General features: G+C 35.5%; 1 protein-coding gene across 1 annotated transcript in view; it reads left to right on the forward strand.

The window, feature by feature from the left end:
- Window positions 1-20,624, forward strand: part of ARHGAP15 (Rho GTPase activating protein 15) — a 340,067-nt gene that overhangs the window by 177,821 nt on the left and 141,622 nt on the right. Inside the window, exon 9 of the mRNA XM_080620957.1 lies at window positions 19,128-19,250. Within this exon, the coding sequence (XP_080477083.1) occupies window positions 19,128-19,250 (123 nt within the window). The remainder of the gene's footprint in view (window positions 1-19,127; window positions 19,251-20,624) is intronic.

Below are 20,624 nucleotides of genomic sequence, written 5' to 3' on the forward strand. Positions count from 1 at the left end.
AGGTTTCCTTGAAAGTGATGGAATTCTATTTTTATTACAAAAGCAACAAGAATAAATACTAATTGTTGTCAGTTATTTCCTTATGTAGTGGGAACAGTAATCTGTGCCTCAGCTTTAGGTTGCCAAAGCAAAATAATGAAATATTTTAGACATTTAAAAAATCTGTAATATTAGATAAATGTAATTTGATCTCCTTGTTTGCCACATAAAAGCTGGGACTGCCTGAATAGATAAGATTGAATTGCATTATTTTTATTGTTTTTACTTGTATATTTTTCTTATCTTCAAGAACATTTTACTTAAAACCCAGTGGCTAATCATGAAATCCTGTGATAGATCCTGGGAAATCTCTCCCATATTTGAATTCTAGCTTGAGGTGTCTCAACTAGAGCATCAAGATTGAAAAAGAATAAATAAACGTGTGTCTGTGTGTGTGTGTGTGAAAAGGGAAGTCTTGATGGGCTGTGTAATATTATTGCAATTCATGATCACTTTAGTGTCATGATAAGAGTAGTTGGACATCCAGGCACCATTGTGCCAGACACAATGCAACAACAAAGTAAGATGATTCCAGCTCTCAGCCTGAATAAGGACAAGTTGCAACAGGTGGAAAAAACAGAAAAAAGCAGGGTGGAAGGAAAAGTTGACAGGAAAGCAGACATGTCATGCATATTAAACACCAGGCTTGGGATTCCTTTCCACTCTTTTCTAGGACCAGGGTCTTAGCCCTGGCATCCTCACCACCAGCCAACTCAAATAATGGTGTTTTTCTTCCCTAAATTCTTCTTGCACTTCCAACAGGCAATGATGCTTTTTTTTTAGTCCCAAAAGGTGATGCTTTGCTCTGGGATGCTACAGCCCTCACACTCTTCCTTTGGAATGGCTGCAGAGCAGTGTCTGGGAATATGCCTCCTCACATGGTTTTAATCAGGAAAAAAATAATAACCTCTGGATAATAATTTAGAGTTGCCTTCAGAGGTGTTTGCTACAAAGTTATTTGGGTTCTGAAATTTGCTTTGGCTTTTTAAAAGGTACAGTTTAAGTCAAGTATCCCATCCCTAGTATTTAGTCAAGAACCGCGTTTGTACTTTAAAATTGCCCAAAGTTGCCTTTATCATTTCACTCACTTTTCCTTATCCCAGAAGGCTGAATGTTGAACCTAGATGAATCATGGCATGTAAGTATTCCTAAGTAATTACTAAAACATCCCAAATCATCTCTGAATGCATTTTGTTAGATAGTTAAGACTGTACAATGTAGTAGTGTGGGAACAGCAGTAGAAACCCAATTTGGTCTCTCAGTGGATGTGATGGAAGAAATGGAGAATTCAGTGGAGCTTTAACTCTTTCTGGCTCCATGTGGTTCTTGCTCCTTCCTTAGATAAAGCTTCTGCTGAGGCCTTGCTCGAGAGTTTAAAGTTTGTCCCCACACGACTCTGTTTTTTTTGTGGCAAACGCTGAGGCTATTGTTTATCTGAAGAGGGGAGGTATGGTTACCAGGGCACAAACACATGCATTTGTGCAGCTTCAGCTGCTTAAATAGCAGGAAGAAAAAAAAGCCAGAACTTATTTTGTTGAAAGCATCACTTAGAGATCCTAGAAAAAGGACATCTAATTACAGGCAGTGCAGAGAAAGGAGCCTGTATGATTTTTCTCTGTTTCTTCCTAACACGCAAAAAGGCTGGAAGTTTGGGAGACCATATCTTGGGATATGGTGAGAGCATTTACTGGTTCAGACAAACTTTTTGAGGGCCAGATTCTGAGACAGCTAACAGAGTCCTTCATCCATGTAGGGTTACTTTATTGATATGGGGCTAATTAGAGCAGCAGAAGTGGGAAAGCACTCCATTTCTTTGTTAGCTCTGATGAGGTCTGAATTCTTTCCCTTTCCCAGCCCACTTATTTTAGTGTAGATGTGAAGTTCAAAGCCAGATGGATACTATTTAGAGAGTGTTATTACATTACAATGTTAACATTATGTATAGGTCAGTTTTATTACTTTTAATAAAGCCAAGAAATATAAAGCAGTAATGTATTTTAGTACAGCAATACCAGTGCTAACAATGAAAACAGAAAGCAAAATGAAAACTCTATACAAACATTGCATTTTTCTACTGCAATGTTAATTTTGTCACTGCAGCTTGTGTGTTTGTGGCATTTATTTATATTACATCAACAGGAACGCAGTCAGCTTCAGATACCGAAAAAAGCTCACAAAAAGAAAATGCAACACACTGCTTATGGAGGGTGGCAGCGTTCATTTGGATTATAGGACTAAACTTAATTTTTTATATAGTTTTACTTTTATATTTCTCCAGAACAGGTTGTTTTCTTCAAGATTAGGAAAATACTGATTCAGCAACAAAGAAGTAATAATATTGGCATTTTGGGAACAAAACATGCCAGATTCACAAATTGTCTCACTTCCACTGATAATACGAGATTATGTTGCACCTAAAATTCCAACTGGCTGTGACTAGTTCTCCAAAAAAAAAAAAAAAAAGGCATTTTTCCTGAATTTTAGTATCCTGTTTCTATCAATTATAATATAATGTTCCCTTAATTCTTTGTTTTATTTCTACTTCACTTTCCAAAATCCTTCCAGAGTTTACTATTTGCGTTGAAAAAACATATTTTTAAATTGGGCATAACCAACTTCCATATAAACATTTGGCAGGGAAATCAGTGCATGTTCACTTAATTCATTTTTATTGAACCAGGTCCAGAATTTTAGTCAGGAAAAAGTTAGATATTAATCATATCTGAGCAAGATCATTAAATTTTCCTTTACCTACTAGAACAGCAGAATCATTATAGAACCATGAGAAGTTAACTCACTTATTAATCTTTACAATTACATAAAAGTGATCATTTTTATAGTACTTAAGAGTAGCTTTTACCCATTACATGAAGAGTATGTGGGAATATTGCAATATAGTATAATGTATTTTTATAGATGTGACCTGTGACTCATTGGTCTGCTTTCTGACACACAGCTTTCTGGAAAAGTTCTCTGTTTGAGCTTAGATAATCTTTAATTGTTTCACATTCCTTATGTTCATTTATGGGGCATACTAGTAAATAGGAAGATAGTCACTGAGTTATTAATTACCTCATTATTACTCAATTATCACTACTGCATACTTCATTTTTATGGAGAATTATATCATAAAAAAAGGTATATTACACTGCCCACCACAGTTAAGTATGAATGACAGTGATAGCTAATATAAGATTGAATTAGTTAAAGAAAATCAATCAGAAATCCCCACTATAGATTACTATCCAGTTTTTTCTGCCTTTTCCAGCAAATGTTTCTCATCTTTGGCTTTGAAAAGCAACAGTTTAAACTGGGTTCTTGTTTCAGTGGACTAATCCCTTTTCATAAATCATGTTCAAGTGTTGAAATAATTTGCACATCATTTAAAGAGTATTTGCTTTGAAACATTCACCTTAAGCCCTTTTGTATATCCTTTCTCTCAAAAGATTTGCAATATTTGTTTTGTTCTCTGAGGTATAAAAGACCTGGGTAAACTTTATTCCTGTTGTTTCAAGATTAGTGAAATAAAATGCATATTTATGCAACTGGGACTGAAAGCAGCTTTAGTAAAGATGATCATACATATGACTCATGGGAGTGTTATAACACAAAATGTCTGCCTTAAAATCTCCTTAGGTTTGTCCAAAACACTGTTGAAGGACTTAAGTTCAAAGAAAAAAAAATCTTACAAATCCATATTTCTTCTTTGTTCCAAAGAAATGAGATGCCATATATTTTTCTTAACAAAATAAGCTCCTACATGCACATTCCAGATAAATTTGATATGAAGTGAAGTAGAGATTGGATAGTCATGATTACTTTAATTTTTTTTCCCACTGAACTACACATACTGACAAAGTGTTTAAGAAAACTACTTTTGGGGAAAATATGCAGTTGTTGTTTCAAACATACCCTTGCATCAGAAGAAGGAATTACAAAGAATTCAAGCATTTTGGGTATTGTTGGAGTTAAGCGGTTATGCTCCTTCCCACATACTAAAAGTGAGGTTGACTCCTATGGTGAGGAAAATATATTTATTCTGACTTTTATCACTTTTAAGCCCAAATATCCAACATAACAAATAGTTTGGTGCAGTCTCCTTAGTAAGTAGATATTTGTCTGCATTAGAAAGTAAAACTAAAGATTTTTGTATATTGTACAGAATGTCTTCATTTCTGTAGTTTAAAGCAATAGACAATGCAGACAGTTACATCTGATTGACATTCTATCACTTGCATTGTCAGTATATCTTCATTTTTGTATTTCTCCTCCAAAGTGAAAGAATATAGGCTGACAACTGATAACACCTAAATAGACACAGGCATTTTCACTGCAATGGGAAATATTTTAGGCTACTGCCTTTGGAAAGAGGTCAGAATCAGAGCAAGTGAGAATAATTTGCTGAGATTTGTTCTTTGGATATGAAGAGAGAGACCAGATTTCCACCATTCCTGTGAGCTTAAGTCTGAAGCCTCTTGCTGTATTTATTGAAATGACTACCCCAATTTCAAGTTTGTAGCCAGGAAAAATGATTCTCACACTACACTAAATTCTGAGGTTTCAATACTATTTATAACTAATCCAGATGCAATCCTTCTGGCACTTTGGGAGGAATGTAACAGAAATAATGAAGCTTTTAGGTTATAAAATTCTAAATTAAGCCCAGTTAGAGAGACAGCAAATGAGTCCTTAGATAGGAATACCTACTGTCCAGACTCACCTTTTTCCCCATGACGAAATTATTTAGATGTTTGCACCTTCCAGGTTGGAGAATGTATTTAATTTAAATTACAACCTTCAAACCCAAATATCGAAAGACCAATTTAATGAATGAAAGTATGGTACTGTCTTCTGGACAAAATGTATTAGTGCTTGAAAAGGGAACGTTCCTTGTAGGATCACTTATTTGTTCCACCTGCTGCCTACTGATGAGCAGATAAAAAGATCATGCCTGTGAAAGTCAAAGGGTGGAAAACCATGGAAGGGTTAAATGCTGCATTGTTTATCAATTAAGTAAAAGTTTCCAACTAGCTGGTTTTAAATATTGATGTTGAAAAGAACACTATGACATATGTGCTGTTCCCCTCACCACCAAGGATATTTGGCTCCATTTAATTAATTCCATTGGCCATTGTCTTAAGCATGTCCAGGATTCACCCAAGAGGAATTCATTTGCGTTACTATTATTGAAAAGTGTAACATAGCATTATCTGACTCAGACAGACTTTTCGTAGCATTGAATCAATTCCCCAGTTCTTGAAAACAACTACCCCATTTGATTCCTTCCATAATTAATGAAATTCAGTAGTAACACTTTCACCCCTCAGCTCAGGCTGAAAGAGTGCTTCAAAACTTCAGTTTTCAAAGCTGAAAGCATTCTGATTTTCAGCCTACATGGGCCTAAATAGTACATACGTGTGCTTGTGTCAGCATTTAGCTAGCATTTTATTTTCAGCAGTTCTTTTCTGTTTCAGGTGTACCACCCCAAACAGAGTTACGGACAGCGGTCTTACTCCTGCTTGATTTGGTAGATTAAGCCAGCCAAAGCTTGCAGTTGTCTTTCCTATGTTAGACTGCTTCTCTTTTTCCTGATTGTCCCAAACAACCCTTTTCTGAATCTGCCCCAGTTTCAGTCCATATTTCTTGCACCTGGATATTCAAGGAAAGGTCTTCCCACAGCCATGGGAAGTGGAATTCATTCTTTCATATGGAACTCAATACAGTTGAAGAAATGTATTCATCTGTTTCATGGCCCCCTTTTTTTTTAAAGATAAAAAGTAAATAACAATAACATGTAGGTACTGCTGTCCTTTAACCCTTTGCAGCAAATGTATTCTCTGTGAAAACCAAAGAGTAAGCATGACTTAAGCTTTTTTTATTGCATATAAAGTTTGTTCTACATGTGGTAATGGATTTGTAACTAATTTTTAAGGCGTTCAATTTAAACTGAAAAGTAATATTCTTATAAAACTGAGCAACTCTTTTCAAACAGTGTATTTTAATGAAATTAAATTAAAACAAATTAAAATACTGCAGTGTTGATACATTAAAAAAATAAATCACGCCCCCACAAAAAAAAAAAAAAAAAACAACCACCCCAAAAAACCTCACCAAACAAAAGGCCAAAACTTGGAGAGAAAAAGGCTTAGCTGAAATTATCATGTCTGATATAAACTGATGGTTATATGCATCCCACTAGCCTGGTGCTTTTAAACATTGTGGTGAAAGTGTCTAATATGCATCTAATATTTTGCTTGGAGGTAACATGTCTTCTGAGATAAGAATTAAAGGGAAGAGTAAAACAGGCAAACAAACCTGGTGCTGTCTTGTCTATAATACTTTTTGGGAGGAGTCTATGGAGTAAACTGGCTTCTGAACAGCACCCACGTTTTCTCTTGGGAAAAGATGCCTGGAAGGACCAGAAAGTTGATTAAAAATTAAGTAGTACAGGTGATGATTTCAAGATTACACTTTTACTGTCTTTCAGACTGTACATATATTTCACTTAAAGCAAAATCTTTGTCTCATTGCTGTGGTTTCCAAGAAGATAAGAAGTTTTGTTCTTGCAAAACTAAGTCTTGTATATATTTCTGTGGGAAAAATATATACGCATTACATATGAAAACATATGTATGGTACCTCTCCTGTCTGTGTAAGATTAAAGATTTTAGGGTGCTGTAATGCTCCTTCCATTCTTCATATGATGGCATTTCAGTGATGTGTTTGAATGAAAAGCAAAAGACAGCACTAAAAATTAAAAGAATTAATGAAAGCATAGCATTGTAATATCTGAATTCCTATACAATCTTATCTGAAGATCATTGAGTATGATGAATCAAGGGTAGTACTGATATTAAGGCACAATTACAAACAGCGGGATACTTGATTTATTGTTGCAACTTTGCTTTTAATATAAATTGTACATTAGCAATTCCTGAACTGAAAACTGAAGTCTTGCTTATAAAATCTTTTGCTAGGTTTCAGGTTTGGGGCATCCAATAGTTTGAATTTGGAGTTCACTTATGAGAAAAGTAAATTTTTCTGTTAATTGCTCAAGTGGCTTGAAGGATGGAGACAGAAGAAAAGGTGAGGAACCAGCTTAAGCAGAGAGGAGTCAAAATGGTGACATGAGGAAAGGGAAAGAAATGAAAGGATTCTGAAACACCGCTGGTTTGTTGAATCATTTGTTTGAATTTTGCTTTCCTCTGGGGGACTGGAGCAGATATTTCCTACTGCATGGGAAACAGTACCACGCAAACACAGCAGTCTTTTCATCGGGTATACTTAAAAATTATTTGCAATTGGTGAATGTGAGAATGGAGAGGATCTATTAGAGATCCATTTCTGTTATTAATAACCCACAATGAAAATTGTTTTTGAAAATGTATCTTTTATTTTATGGGGTTTTGTCCAGAAAAAAATTATTTAGCAGAATTCACCTTCTCTGAACAATTGTTTACTTAGAATTTATCCGTAGCTGGTTTTGCTTAATTTACAGGTCATTCATAAAAATAAATCTTTCTAATTCTGCAACAGAATATTCATGTCTTTAAAATACTCAGATAGTAGTCCCCAGGATTCGGAAAGCAGGACTTCAAAAGGCAGAGTCCTCTGATCTCCAGTTTCCTTATTGTCTCTAAGCTCAGAAGGTTTCAACTATCAAATATAGATTAAGTTTTATTGGTTGATAGTCTAATTGCATTTGTATTATCTTTCCCCTTAATATTATTTTCTTTTCTCTGTGTTGGATTTCATCCAAATATTATTACTTCCATGAAGCAGTTTTCTTAACACATTTTGCTTTTGCTTTGATGCTTAACGCATGAATGCTGCAATTAGGTGCTGGTTGCTGGTAATAGTTTTCCTTCTGCAAGGAAAAGTTTCTATAGTCTTCTGGGCTTTGCTTATATTTGATAGAGCACTTCAGTTGAGACTTTTCATGGACAAGATAAGGTTTGGTTAAACATCTGAACTTTTGAATGTTTATCTGAACTAGATTCAACCTCTAAATTTGTCTATCATTAGTTATTTTGCTTTTCTTTTTAGAGACTAAATTATGCTATTAAATATGTTCTAAAGTAGGTTAAGGCCCTGTGCAATTTGTCAGCCGGAACATTAATTTTAAAGCTAAACCAGCCTTCTATTGCATCTTCTTAATATTTTGTCTGAATTTTAACCATGGCTGGCCAAACAGAGTCAGTGCACCCATGCAAACCCCACATGTAGCTGACTGAAGTGTCTCAATGTTCTTGTGATGACTGGCCTAATTTTACTTCAAGAAAATATCATTATATATAGTAATTATTTGCCTGCTCAGACAGTTTATCCCAGTGCAGCTGTTTTGGAGACTGGATGAAGTACTAAATGTCACCAAATGCCCTGCAGTGTTTCTGGATATTTTCCCCTCCAAACGTGGACTTGGGGTCCCAGCTACTGCTGCAGCAAAATTTTGCACCAGCAGTGTAGGACATGCTCATTTGTGGGGTCCCAGTTACTCATACATTCAGCTGATCACATTTTTGCATTCTCTTCAGACTCATGTCTTGACTATACTGACCCAGATCTTGCCATCATGCTGCTTGTGTCATGAGAAAGAGCCACCACCAGACTGTAGAGAGGATGGGTGGGTGCTGCAGAAAGCCAGAAGCATAGTTTCCAGGCCACCTTGCACCTTGACCAAAACTACACTTGGTAGTGCAAGGAAGAGAGAGGGCAACATATTGTTTCTATCTGCTGTTACACAAGCAAACTATAGGACTTGATTTTTATTAGAAGACCAACTTCTGATAAAGCCAATGCTAAAAAAGCGCACACCTCATTTAAACACACTGGAATCAGAGCTTTCAGGTAAGCATTCAAATTTACATGACTAAATACACCAGCAGCTTCATTCTGGGCTTTCTTTTTCCTCCTGTTAGTTACACTGTTTCAGCTCAAGAGGCTGGCCTGTAGCATACCTCACAAGGCACCTTCTTTCACTAACAGCCTCTATAGGTTAGGCTCACACAAAAACTGTAGCCTTCTTTTGATCTGCTTTGTGGTTTGATGTTGATTTTATGCAAATCCTAAAGCACCTTAAGTGGAAGTCTTTCTTGTGTTCTCATAGTGCAACTCTCATAGTACCTTGCAAGAAAAAAGCTGCAACGGTTGAAAAGTCTGAAAATCAATTGTGTTTTAACAAATAAAAATAATTTCCATAGATCATAAAATGAAGTTGATGGGGGTCAAAGTCACTTTGCCTAAGGTTTATGTTTATGTGAATAGGGACGTTGGGGATTCTTACCAGAACTTCAACTCAGGTAAGAAGTAAAAATTCTTAAATACATCTACAAATTCTTTTTTAAAATGAGCTCATGGGCAATATTTTGGTCTGTTATACTTACTCTAATGATTTAATTGAGGTAGAGATAATTTGATAGAGTTGACATATCAAGAGAGTACAGCAAACGGATTTCAGGGTTTTGGCTAAATATTTCTTGATTACTTAAAAGATAATGGGTGTGTCTTTCTCCATAAACTATCACATCTACATTCACTGGAAAGTATTGAATTTGCTGTATGCATGAGAAAAATGTTGTTATTTGTGTTTCAAAACAGTAAATATACGTCACTATTATTTCTCATTGGAAAGAAAAGATTTTAACATGCTGCTTTTCATAACTTAAGCACTATGAATTAATTCTATCATTAATTGTATGAGAAGCCTTAGGAGTTCATTATGGGTCAGAAAATATAAGGTTATGAATAGAACTGGAAACTGAGTGCAATGGAAATATAATTTGATTTTAATATAATTTACTTTTTAAATTTAGAAGTACAAAATCTAATTAGTAAGTTTCATTTAAAATAATTTTTTTGCTATAATACTCTTCCTGGAAAGGTACAATAAGACTGGATCCAAATAAAAGGTTCAACAGGTATCCAAAGACATGTCTAAATTTAAATATGTGAATAATTTTTATGATTCCTAAGAAGGATGGTATAAATACAGCAGTGCCAAGTCTCCCTTGTTCTCTACAGATAACTATCTTGTTTTTCAAAACATAAGGCAGAATAACATGTCGGTTTTCAAGTTAAAAGTGCACACATGGCTGGCAGTATCCAGCCACTCAAAGGGTTTTCTTTTGGCATAACAGTCTACCTGGTTCTCCTGGTAGAAAAAGGAACCATAAAATTTTCTTGTCCTTTTGCCAGAGCATTTAGTGTAAGTGATGACTATTCATATTACCTCCAAAAGATTGAAAAGGGATTTTTTTAGAGTAACTCATTCAGAAGGTAAGCTTAAAGACTTGAAAATTATTTACATATATTCCACAACAGAAGAAAAAAAAAAAAAAGCTCCATATTCTAAAAAACCCTGAATGCATTATTTGTTGTACATTAGTTGTTGTGCATTGTACAATAGTTCAACGCTATTAGGAAACAATCTTGCACTGTCTTCCTCAACCTTTAGTTGCATGTTTGTTTTCTTTTGGGAAGTCTGCTTAAATATTTTTATAGTATATACATCAACTTCAAAAGTCATTAATTCAAATATTGCATTTTTTTTCCTCAATAACTACTGTGTTTTATGAGTGGGATGAAAATCTATGGCTGAAAACACTGGACTAGGGCAACAGTGGATAACCCAAATAGCAGAGGTCAAGGACTACCCTTCCACTCTTGTGTGTTAGACCATCCAAGTTACTGGCTATTCTCCTGGGAATTTTAGCAAGCCTCTCTAAAGGAGAACAGTACACCAAATGCAAAAAGCACCTCCGTCATGCTCTTTTTTTTTCCATAATCATCTGTAATTTGATCACTCTTTATTTAAAAAATTATAAAAAGCAGCTACTGAAGGAGGCTCAAGATCAGACAAGTGAGTCCTCAGTGATTTGTGCTCATACAAAATCACTCTCAGTACAAAGTATACAGGAGAGCAGCTAGTATTTGCAAAGAGACTGTCGAGTCCTAACCCCTGACACAAGCTAGGAGAGACCAGTTTCCCCTTTCTAAGCATGTTGTACTCTTTCTTCCTAGAGCCTGAATAGTGTGACTTTGCGTACTGCAACAGATTTTATCCAAGTCCCACATGTTTTACATTAGATGAACATAAACTGGTCGTACTGTGTGAATAAAATGAACTCATTGATTTCTGGCATTGTGGTTTTTATAGTCAAGTTAAGTGTGTATAATAACATTTCTAATCTTGTGACAATACCAAAAAAAAATGTGGAAAGAAAGGCTTAGTGTGCACTGGGTGATCTAGTCCAGTCCCTCCTGTCACAAGGTAACTTGTTCTGTATCCTCTGTCACAAATTTATTAAGCTTCATCTTAAGTTCTTTCAGTTTTATTTGCCACCACGACTTCTTTGAAAGGGTGTTTTAGAACTTCGTATTATGGCCAGTTTATACTCATTTATTCTTGTGCCAACATTGTTCTTCAGTTTAAACCGCTCTTCTCCCTCCCTGCTGTCCTCTTCTTGTCTCCTGCTCCTTTTCCCACCCCCACCAACAAATTCATAGAGAACAATCACAGCCTTTCTCAGCCATTTTCTAACTGGCCAAATGTGCTAAGCTCCCCATCTGCTTTTGAAAGCCCAACAACCACATTCTGCTGGTTCTTCTCACTGCTGCTGCCTGCACCCAGTGTGAATTTCCACCTCACATGAGTGTCCAAGGCTGTGCACTCATAAGAAAAAAATATTCTGCATTGATCCTTCCCTAACCATGCATTGAGTGCTATGAGATCTAATCTGGCTTCTCTAGATTCCAATCTCAATGTTACTGAAATTTTGTCTCATATCCCTGTTCTTGTCAAACTGATGATGCTTACCAGCCTTGATTCACCAACAGGTAGTTTTGGAATGCTCCTACTTCTTCTGTTGAAGTCATTAATGAAAGCACAAAGATCAGTTCCATCAGTTGCACTGGTAACTTTCCTTCAGTGCAGTAGTTCTCCTTTAAAGAAAGGTAATTTTAACACCTTATTTAGTCACTTCACAATTATTGTTTTAATTCTCCACATCAACTCTGGTTTAGATAACAATTTCCTATTTGGTATCATATCAAATGCACAACTGAAGTCCAAATAGATTTTGTCTCTTACATTTCCTTTTTCTGAAGAAGACCGTTTATTTTATTAAAGAAATATTTCAGATTAGTTTAGTATGATCTTCCTTTATAAATCCAATACATACTAAGAAATACTGCTTTACTTTTCTAAATATTTATGGTGTAGATACCACTAAGAAAATCTGTGTGGGTAGTGCCAGTTTGTTTCACAATATAAGCGTGAAGTGGTGTTTAACATACTAGTTGTTTATTTTAGTTTCTTATGAGTGGGGGACAAAATTTTTAAAAAGTTTATATGCATAACAGCATGATGCAAAATATGAATTATATAGTCATTTTATTGAATCTTTACTGCTAATGCACACCAATTTCATGAAGTGTAATGACACTACCAAGCACTTAAGTTGGTAGGCTGTCATATTACAGACAAGTTATTTGTGCTATATAATCACCGTTTTCTTTTTCCTGTTGTTTATTTCTGAGCTTGTTGCCCAAACATTTGTAAATGCAGATGTACTTGCTGTGACAAATATCTGGTTTAAGACCGTAAACCTGAATGACCTCAGGTCCTTTGGTGCTTATGCAAACAAAATCTTCCTGGGATCTATGACTAGCGATACCCATTCTGTTACCTGATGCTGCAGTTCTTGGATCTGTGCTCTGTATCTATAAAATCTGTAATTTTAAAGTTTATTGTAAACATATGGATTAGGGGTAATGCCTGATTTCTCCATTTTGCCTGCCAGTCATTTGTATAGCTCTTGTAAGCAGCCCATGTATCTGCCTCTCATTGTACTCTTTAACAAAAAGCATACAGTAATTATAGCGTGGGGATAACTCATGTAACCTGCCGAGGAATTGCACTAAGGGATAAAATAGGATGACTGACAAAAGTCATTATCTAAATAAAATAGGTGAAGTGAATTCTTTATTCTCTAATGAGCAGACTTTATTGACTCCGTCTCAGAGCATCACAAAGAAAATGGGGGCAGAGACTTGATGTTGTCACTCTCAAAACTTTGGTTCATGTTGAAAAACTGACTATTTATAGCGGCAATAATGTATGCTTCTCCTTAAAGAACTAGTGGTAGTCTCACATCTGCTGCAGGCCAAAAATATCTGAATAAATGCTGAATTCTAAGTTCCAATGAAATCCAATAAAACTTAAAGTCATGAGTCATTACATATTCTTAAATTACAGTGTCTCCTGGAACATAGGTATAGTCATATGCTTCTTCATGTTAAGATATATTTCTTCACAGAGATGAGACACTCAGCAATTAAGCATTCCCATTACTTGAAACTAATTTATTAGCTAATTAATTCCTTTAATATTTTCACACATATGTGATAGAACTGCTGTTAGACTGGCACTTTCATTATAGAAAGTCATAGGACCTACTTCTACCTCCCCTATTACCATCTTAGCTTTGCCTCAGTCCTGCAAGATGCTGTTAAGGACTCTGGATATGAGGCTGTAAAGCACTTCAGAAAATCATTAGCTTAAGAAATCAGAGATCACAGTTAAGCCCATGGATCTGTTCATATGTATTTAAGAAAGTTAAGCTAGGATTTTGATCAGTGTATTCTGTATTTTGAATGGTCAAGCTTGTCACTTTCAGTGTTCCTTAAGGAAAGAATTATTAAGTCTCAGTTTGTGGGTGTTATTGTTATACTAAAAGTTATCTCCATTTCTAAAAACTTCCTGAAATTTTGAGGTCCTCCAGAAGATTAAAAAAATCTGTGTGATTCAGATGAGTTGTGGTTTGCTGTTTTTTGGTTTTGGTTTTTTTTCCTGCAGTACAAAGCTAATGAAAGAGAAAGTATGAATGTAAGGCCCTTCAAATTTCTTAATGCCTTATCCGCTCCCACTGCTGCTTTTCATTCTACATGAGCTCTTTCCATCCAAACGTATTGCATAGGATAATTTGGGGTGTTCTAATATACAAATAAGCACCATAATAATGTATTTCAGTTAGGAAGAGGTACTTGGAAGAAATTGGTTTTGCAATACACATGATGTGAGACAATCAATAGTGCTTTAGTTTGACAAGCACTGCCAATAGCCATTGTCACAGTTCAGAAAGTCATTAATAGGTAGTTCTTCAAAAACCGATGTTTTCAACATGTTTAAAGTCTTCAGATATAGTGTACCTGACAGGAAGCAATCATAGGTAAACCATTTGAATTATGTATAAATGTTTTGTAAATTCAGAGTGAAATAAAAGTCATTGGAAGAAATGTGAGATAGTGTTATATGGAGTTACAAAATCTTGCCAATAAAATATGAAGCTGTTTTGAACATATGAAAATATTTTGTTTTCTGAATCATTCAGGTTCTGCACAGAATATCACAACCAGGAAAAACAGTCTACTAAAAATATATTGTCTGCATATTTGACTAAATTCACCAAAAGGCATCTTATACAAATTTTGATCTTTGCCCTGAAAAGATTAGATTAGAGCATTGTCTGGTTCTTTTAGTTGTGGCCAGGGCAAAACTCTAAAGAAAAGCTTTTCTAACTTAATCTTTCAAATATGTTAGCCATTGCTTATTCCTGCTTAAATTATGTTTACTTTCATTGCGTTATATATACAATTTAGTGCACTAAATTTCAGCAAGTAATTCTCCATCTGTACATCTCAAAACTTCCATTGACTCTGATGGTATTATTTCTGCTGAACTGTGAGATTTGGAGGTAATGCATAATTCTTTCTTTCCATCTGTCTTCCTGTGTAAAAACTCTTGTACAGACTCTATTTTGTCATTTTACATGATACTTTTGTATTTATATGTTGTTAGGAATATTAAGGCTAGAGTTGTGTCGCTAAGTATTGAAAGGATTTATAAGGGTCCAAAAAAAAGACAGGTCAGTTTTCCTTCCTTCGTGTTTCTTTTTTTTTTAATTTTTTTCTGAAGAATTTAGCTTAGAATTATCCTTCCTAATTCAGCTGATGTTATTACAGTGCTATCCAACATTAAGGGCCAAAGATGAGTTTATACTTTTTTTTTTTTTTTTTTTTTTTTGTACTCAATGTCTATTGCACTTCCCTAATGTGATAAACTGTTGTGATTTCATATATCTTAATTCTAGAGTAAATAGTCTGAGGAAAAGATCTTGTCTTTTTTTTTCATTTGCCCCTTGATACCTCTCCCACCTGTGGGAAAAATAGGTATATCATAAAGTGACCAAAGTTACTATAAATGCTTTTCTGGATATCAGGGTCCAACTTTATTACCAGCCAAACACAGAAGTCAACCAGTATTCAGGTTACATTTTTGGTGTTGGATTGAAGTGTCCTTGCAACCACTTGCACTTGCAGAAGAAATTTAGCATAATATTAGACTCTGTTGGGTTCTCCTATACATGTACTATAAAAAACCTTGGCCCCAGCCAGAGCAAGCATGTATTTTTTTTTCTGTCTCAGAAGCAATATAAGAAGTACTTAAATGAAGAGTCTGTGCAAAAGGAGGTGAATTATCTTTCTTGTCTATGTTGATTTTGAAGCATTAATGTGAATATGTCAGTGTGTGTAGCTTTAGAAGTCAAGGGTATGGGGTTATTTAGTACAAGGAATCAAATGGCACATCTATGTAGTGTATACCAGGGAACATACAGTAGAAAAAGCAGTAGATTTTATTTCCTATTATTTTATACTTAGGTCCTTAAGTAGCCTATATAACATCTGTATGGAACTGCTTTCCACTTTTTTATATTGTTTAAATTTTGCCAGCTGTCTTTCATGAATGATTCTTATGGCCGAAGTGAGAACCTGAAATTTAAAAGGGAAGGTACTACAAAAATATAAATTATTGGGTTTGAGTTTTATAATTGCTTTTTAATTATTATTTGGAAGTAACATTTTGTCCTCTTTGTATTTCCAAATATAATAGTAAAATCGTTTTAATATGGGGTTATCATGAGAAGAATGATTTGGCAAGAGAAGGAATATTTCTAAATGAGATCCAACAAGAATATTTCTGGCGAAGCTTGGTTTTGGAACATGCTATCTAAACCTTTCAATTTCTGTGAGGCTTGGAGTTTCCCTCTGGTGACTCACACATGCTTAATAGAATAAAATAAGAAATTCATTGAAATTAGCTTTGCTGCTGTTCTTAACTATGTGTTATCCAACTCAACATGAAGCATACAAAAGTATCCATGGCAATAATTATTCCTACCTCTAGATGTAGTTTTAACACCATAGTCGCTGTTTCAGGTATAAAACTTCCAGCTGGGTTAATACATCGTTGTAAACAGAGGGATTTTACCATTCACTGTATGACCACATTCACTTCAGTTAGAATATCTTCACAAATCTGGTGCATAATCAGAGCTAAGCATGTAGTTCAAGTGAGCATAAAATGCTTCAGAGTCCTGCAGAATGGGAAATGTGGCAGGCACATTAAGTGGCTGCCCTGGGTTCAGCAGTAGCAGTCATTTTTCTCCTTAGTAGCTGGTACAGCTCTGTGTTTTTGATTTTTGGCCTGGGAACAGCGGTGATAACACCGATGTTTTTAGTTGCTGCTCAAATGTTTAGCCTGACCAAGAACTTTCTGAGTCTCGTGCTCTGCCAGGGAGAAGGGGAAGCCGGGACGAAGCAGAGACCCAAACTAGCCAAAGAGGTATTCCATACCACAGCATGTCATGCCCAGGATTTAACTGAGAGTGACCGGGAAAGGCTGGCTCACTGCTCGGTTGGGCTTGGTATCAACAGGTGGTATTGTATTCTCTTCCCTTGTTATTTCCCTTATCATTATTATTATTGGTGATAGCAGTAGTGGTTTGTGTTATACCTTAGTTACTGGATGGTTCTTGAACTTGTGAGATTTGCATTCTTTCGATTCTCCTCCCTGTCCCTCCAGGAGTGGGGCGGGGGGAAGAAAAGTGGGGGAGTAGACTGCGTGGTTCTGATTTACAGCCTGGGTTTAAGCCACGACAGTGGCTTAAGAGATATTTTCACTCCTGCATCATTTGCACTGAGAAAGCTTCACTCTAAGTTGGGAAAAAGCAAACCCAAATATGAATCACTAGGGACAGAATAACCATAAGCAACAAGCGAGTCCCCAAACTAAATACAATTCACTGTTTCAAAATACCATTAAGATGCAGAATTAGAAACATCCATTTGTTGTTCTTTTTATAGCACATCCAAGTGGACTTGGAATTTCAGCTTGTCCCTGCCAAGGATTGCTCAATTTCAGACAAAAAGTCCTCCACTATCATGTTAAAAAAGCACCAACCATCAATTGAATGTTAATCTTTATATTATGATATATCACTTCAAGAATGCTACCATTGAAAAATGTGAATTCTATTTTTCATAAGTGATGGATTATTGTACCAAGCTATGTATTTTCCAATAAAGTGTCATTTTATTTGTCCTGTGTGATTACTAGGTTGTGGAAGTATGTGTGGGGTCATTTTAGTGCTGTGGGAAAATGAAGCACTCTTCTGTTAAAATCTGTAGTGAAATCAGAAGCAAACTATGCTCTGATCATCGTAGGCATGTGTTTAAATATTGCTTTCCTTAATTGGCTATGTTCTATTTACTTAAAATGAACAATTTGGCAAGTTTTTGTCCCTTGACAACAGCAAAACATAAACTATTTTATAAGTTTGGCTGTTAAAATCAGATTTGTAATGTAAACCACAATATTCCAGGGTTGTTACTGTTGCTTAACCAGTTATTTTAGCTTGCCATTGTTTTATAATTGTGCACCTTTAAACATTCTGGTTCTGTTTATAACTTCTTGCTACGAAATGGCCCAATAATGTTGATCATAATTTTATTTTCGCTGTCTCTCTAACCTTGGATCCTTTATATGAAGATCATTGCATTATAGGCAAGATTCAGTCTGGATGTAGAGATAGGAAACATCTCTGTAACTGCAGCTAAATTATTCAGGATACTGTTTAGAAATTCTGTTGAAGAGACAATGGACGGACCCAACTCCTGCAAGTTCAACTTGTGGACAATGCTGAGTTTTGGTGGATTGTTTGATTGATTTATTGATTTTCAAGAGAAGATGGAAAGCTATTATTTTCCACAGAAAGCAGAAGCCCTTCTGTCAGCTGGAGGCCCTTGCCAGGGAAGGGAGGACACCTCTGGTTCCCTATTTGCCTACTCAGCATTTGAGGGAATGGGCAAGCGTGAGAGCTCAAGGACACACAGGACAAGGGTTATTCAAGGGTGGTGAGGCTCAGGTGAATTGTTATCAAACTTAAAAAATCTGATTGTTCAAGGACATCTTTGAAGAAGGTCTTCCCATGACATTGCTGCTGCTTCTGGAGCTTGTTGATTTCTCCTTCACACTAATACTACCTATTTTGGTAGCTATGATGGTGCCCTGCAAGCACCTCACCAGAGAAAAAGTCAAATTTATACCTTGGAAACTTTCTCCAGGGGATTTTGTGCAGCTGGTTCTATGTCTTTTTGACACAGAGCAGGAATAAATTGAGGTCGAAATGTTTCTCAGTTTCGTAAATGCCTAAATATTTAAAATATAATATTTAAGACAGGAACACTTTTTTTCCTATAAATTAATGCATCTCACACACACTTTTCATGGCATATAGCCATATTTTCTATAGCTGCATTAAATATATATATAATGCTTAATCCATCTTGGCAAGACAATTCAGTCCTCCATTAGTGATGAACTATCCACCCTTTTTCATAACAAGCAGTATATACCTAATAAGGCATAGCACACTAAGTCCAGAGTTGAAAAATCATCCTTGTGAAACCTGTGGGATTCGTGATCATTTCATGAGTAAACTGGTTGCCATCCAAATACTTATGGGCAACAAATAATATAACTCTGTGACTAACCAGTAGAATGAAGTCACCATGTTTATTCACAAAAGTATTAATCAGATGTTTTGCACTATCCAACCATCTACATTGCTGACCTACTGCATGATTTTACCAGGGTGGCTATGACCACTACTTTTTAAGAATACTTGAGCAGACTGCTACTAGTTTTAAAATACAATTTCACTGAATCTGTTTCTTTTTGATTCCTTTAGTTTTCAGACTGAACTACAGTGCCTCTGACACAAATGACAGAAACCGAGTTAAAAGCAGATTAAAGAAGTTCATCTCCCGAAGGCCCTCCTTGAAAACACTGCAAGAAAAGGGACTTATTAAAGGTCTGTTGGTTTTATGTATTTTTTCATAGTAAAAAGAAAAAAATCACAAATTAATTTTTCATTCTCTGTTAAATGGGTAGGTGCATTGGACAAATGCTTCTTAGATATGGTTTTGTTAGTGTATCTCATGCAACTTGCACTACAGAATTGTAAATTAGTGTACGTTTACATCTGGTTTTGGGCTATCAGACTGCTGCTTCAATTTTTCTGTTTTGGTGTGCAACGTGGTAGAAGCCCCTCCATTTAACACAGGCACTCATCATGCACATTGTAAATCAACGTGCTGCACAACTAAACTTCTTGAGAAAAGAATGTTGATATAGTTTTATATTTTATAATCTGAAATAGGAACTTCATATGCTGTGTTGACTGATTTGTTTTCTAAGGTAACCTGAAATACTTTCTGATGTCTTCTCTCATTATTTTTCTAACTCTCCTACAAAATACATTTTGATCAATTTAAAATATGTGCCAGTGAGTAATAAATGCCCTGAATATGTTATTCTTTTCCTACTACAGTTTCTTGCTAAGTCAGTCAGCCATCAGTTTCACACATCCTTAAAAAATTGCTTCTTTGTTGAAACTTGTTTGTTAGTTTATTCAAGGAGTGTTTTGCTAAGAAGCTGGTAGTTAACTCAAAGGCAGTAGCATTCTGACCACTAATAATAAAGCAAAGCCATGTTTTCAAACATTGTCCAGAATAATGCCTTAAAAATTTAAGCACTCCCAAATTATTATGTGTGAAACCCACAACTGCACATACAAATTGACTAGAAAGAAGCATTTTGCCAGCAGTCTCTGTCAATCTCTGGAGTGTGAGTTTTCCAGTAGTGTGTCAAAAATGGCAAGGGGTGTTGCTAGTGTATATTAAACTTGTCTCTGCTGAGCCAAGAGATTGACCCCAGCCAGCAAAAGCTAAAGCAGTCACAAGAGTTAAACACCAGCTGGGCCCATGTCTGAAGAGGAGAGGATTTTAAAAATTAAGTTCTTATGTTTTAAATACATGCAGAAATGTTCAGTGCAATGGTACTTAGTGTAAGGGCGCCTTCATTATATGAAATCATTTTGTGCCGTGGTTATGGGCTTCTGCTTCTAACTGCCACAGAAACTTTAAAAAAAAAGAAAGTTATTTATACATAAATAATGTGTGTGAGGTGTGCACACTCACACAACAAGCTTTCAGGATCTGTTTTTACACATTCATAGTATCTGATTTCAATACATTTGAGGGCTTTCCCTCTTTGAAGTATTCTCTGGGTTGAGAGTAGGATTTGAATGCATCATGTTAGTTTGTTTCAGTTATTACAGTAATAGAAGAGTAATTTATAGTCTTTTAATTTCTGGATTTAAGGGTTGTATTTTTAGTTTAATAAA

The sequence above is a fragment of the Psittacula echo genome (assembly GCF_963264785.1).
Source record: "Psittacula echo genome assembly, chromosome: 6".
Classification (NCBI taxonomy): domain Eukaryota; kingdom Metazoa; phylum Chordata; class Aves; order Psittaciformes; family Psittacidae; genus Psittacula; species Psittacula echo.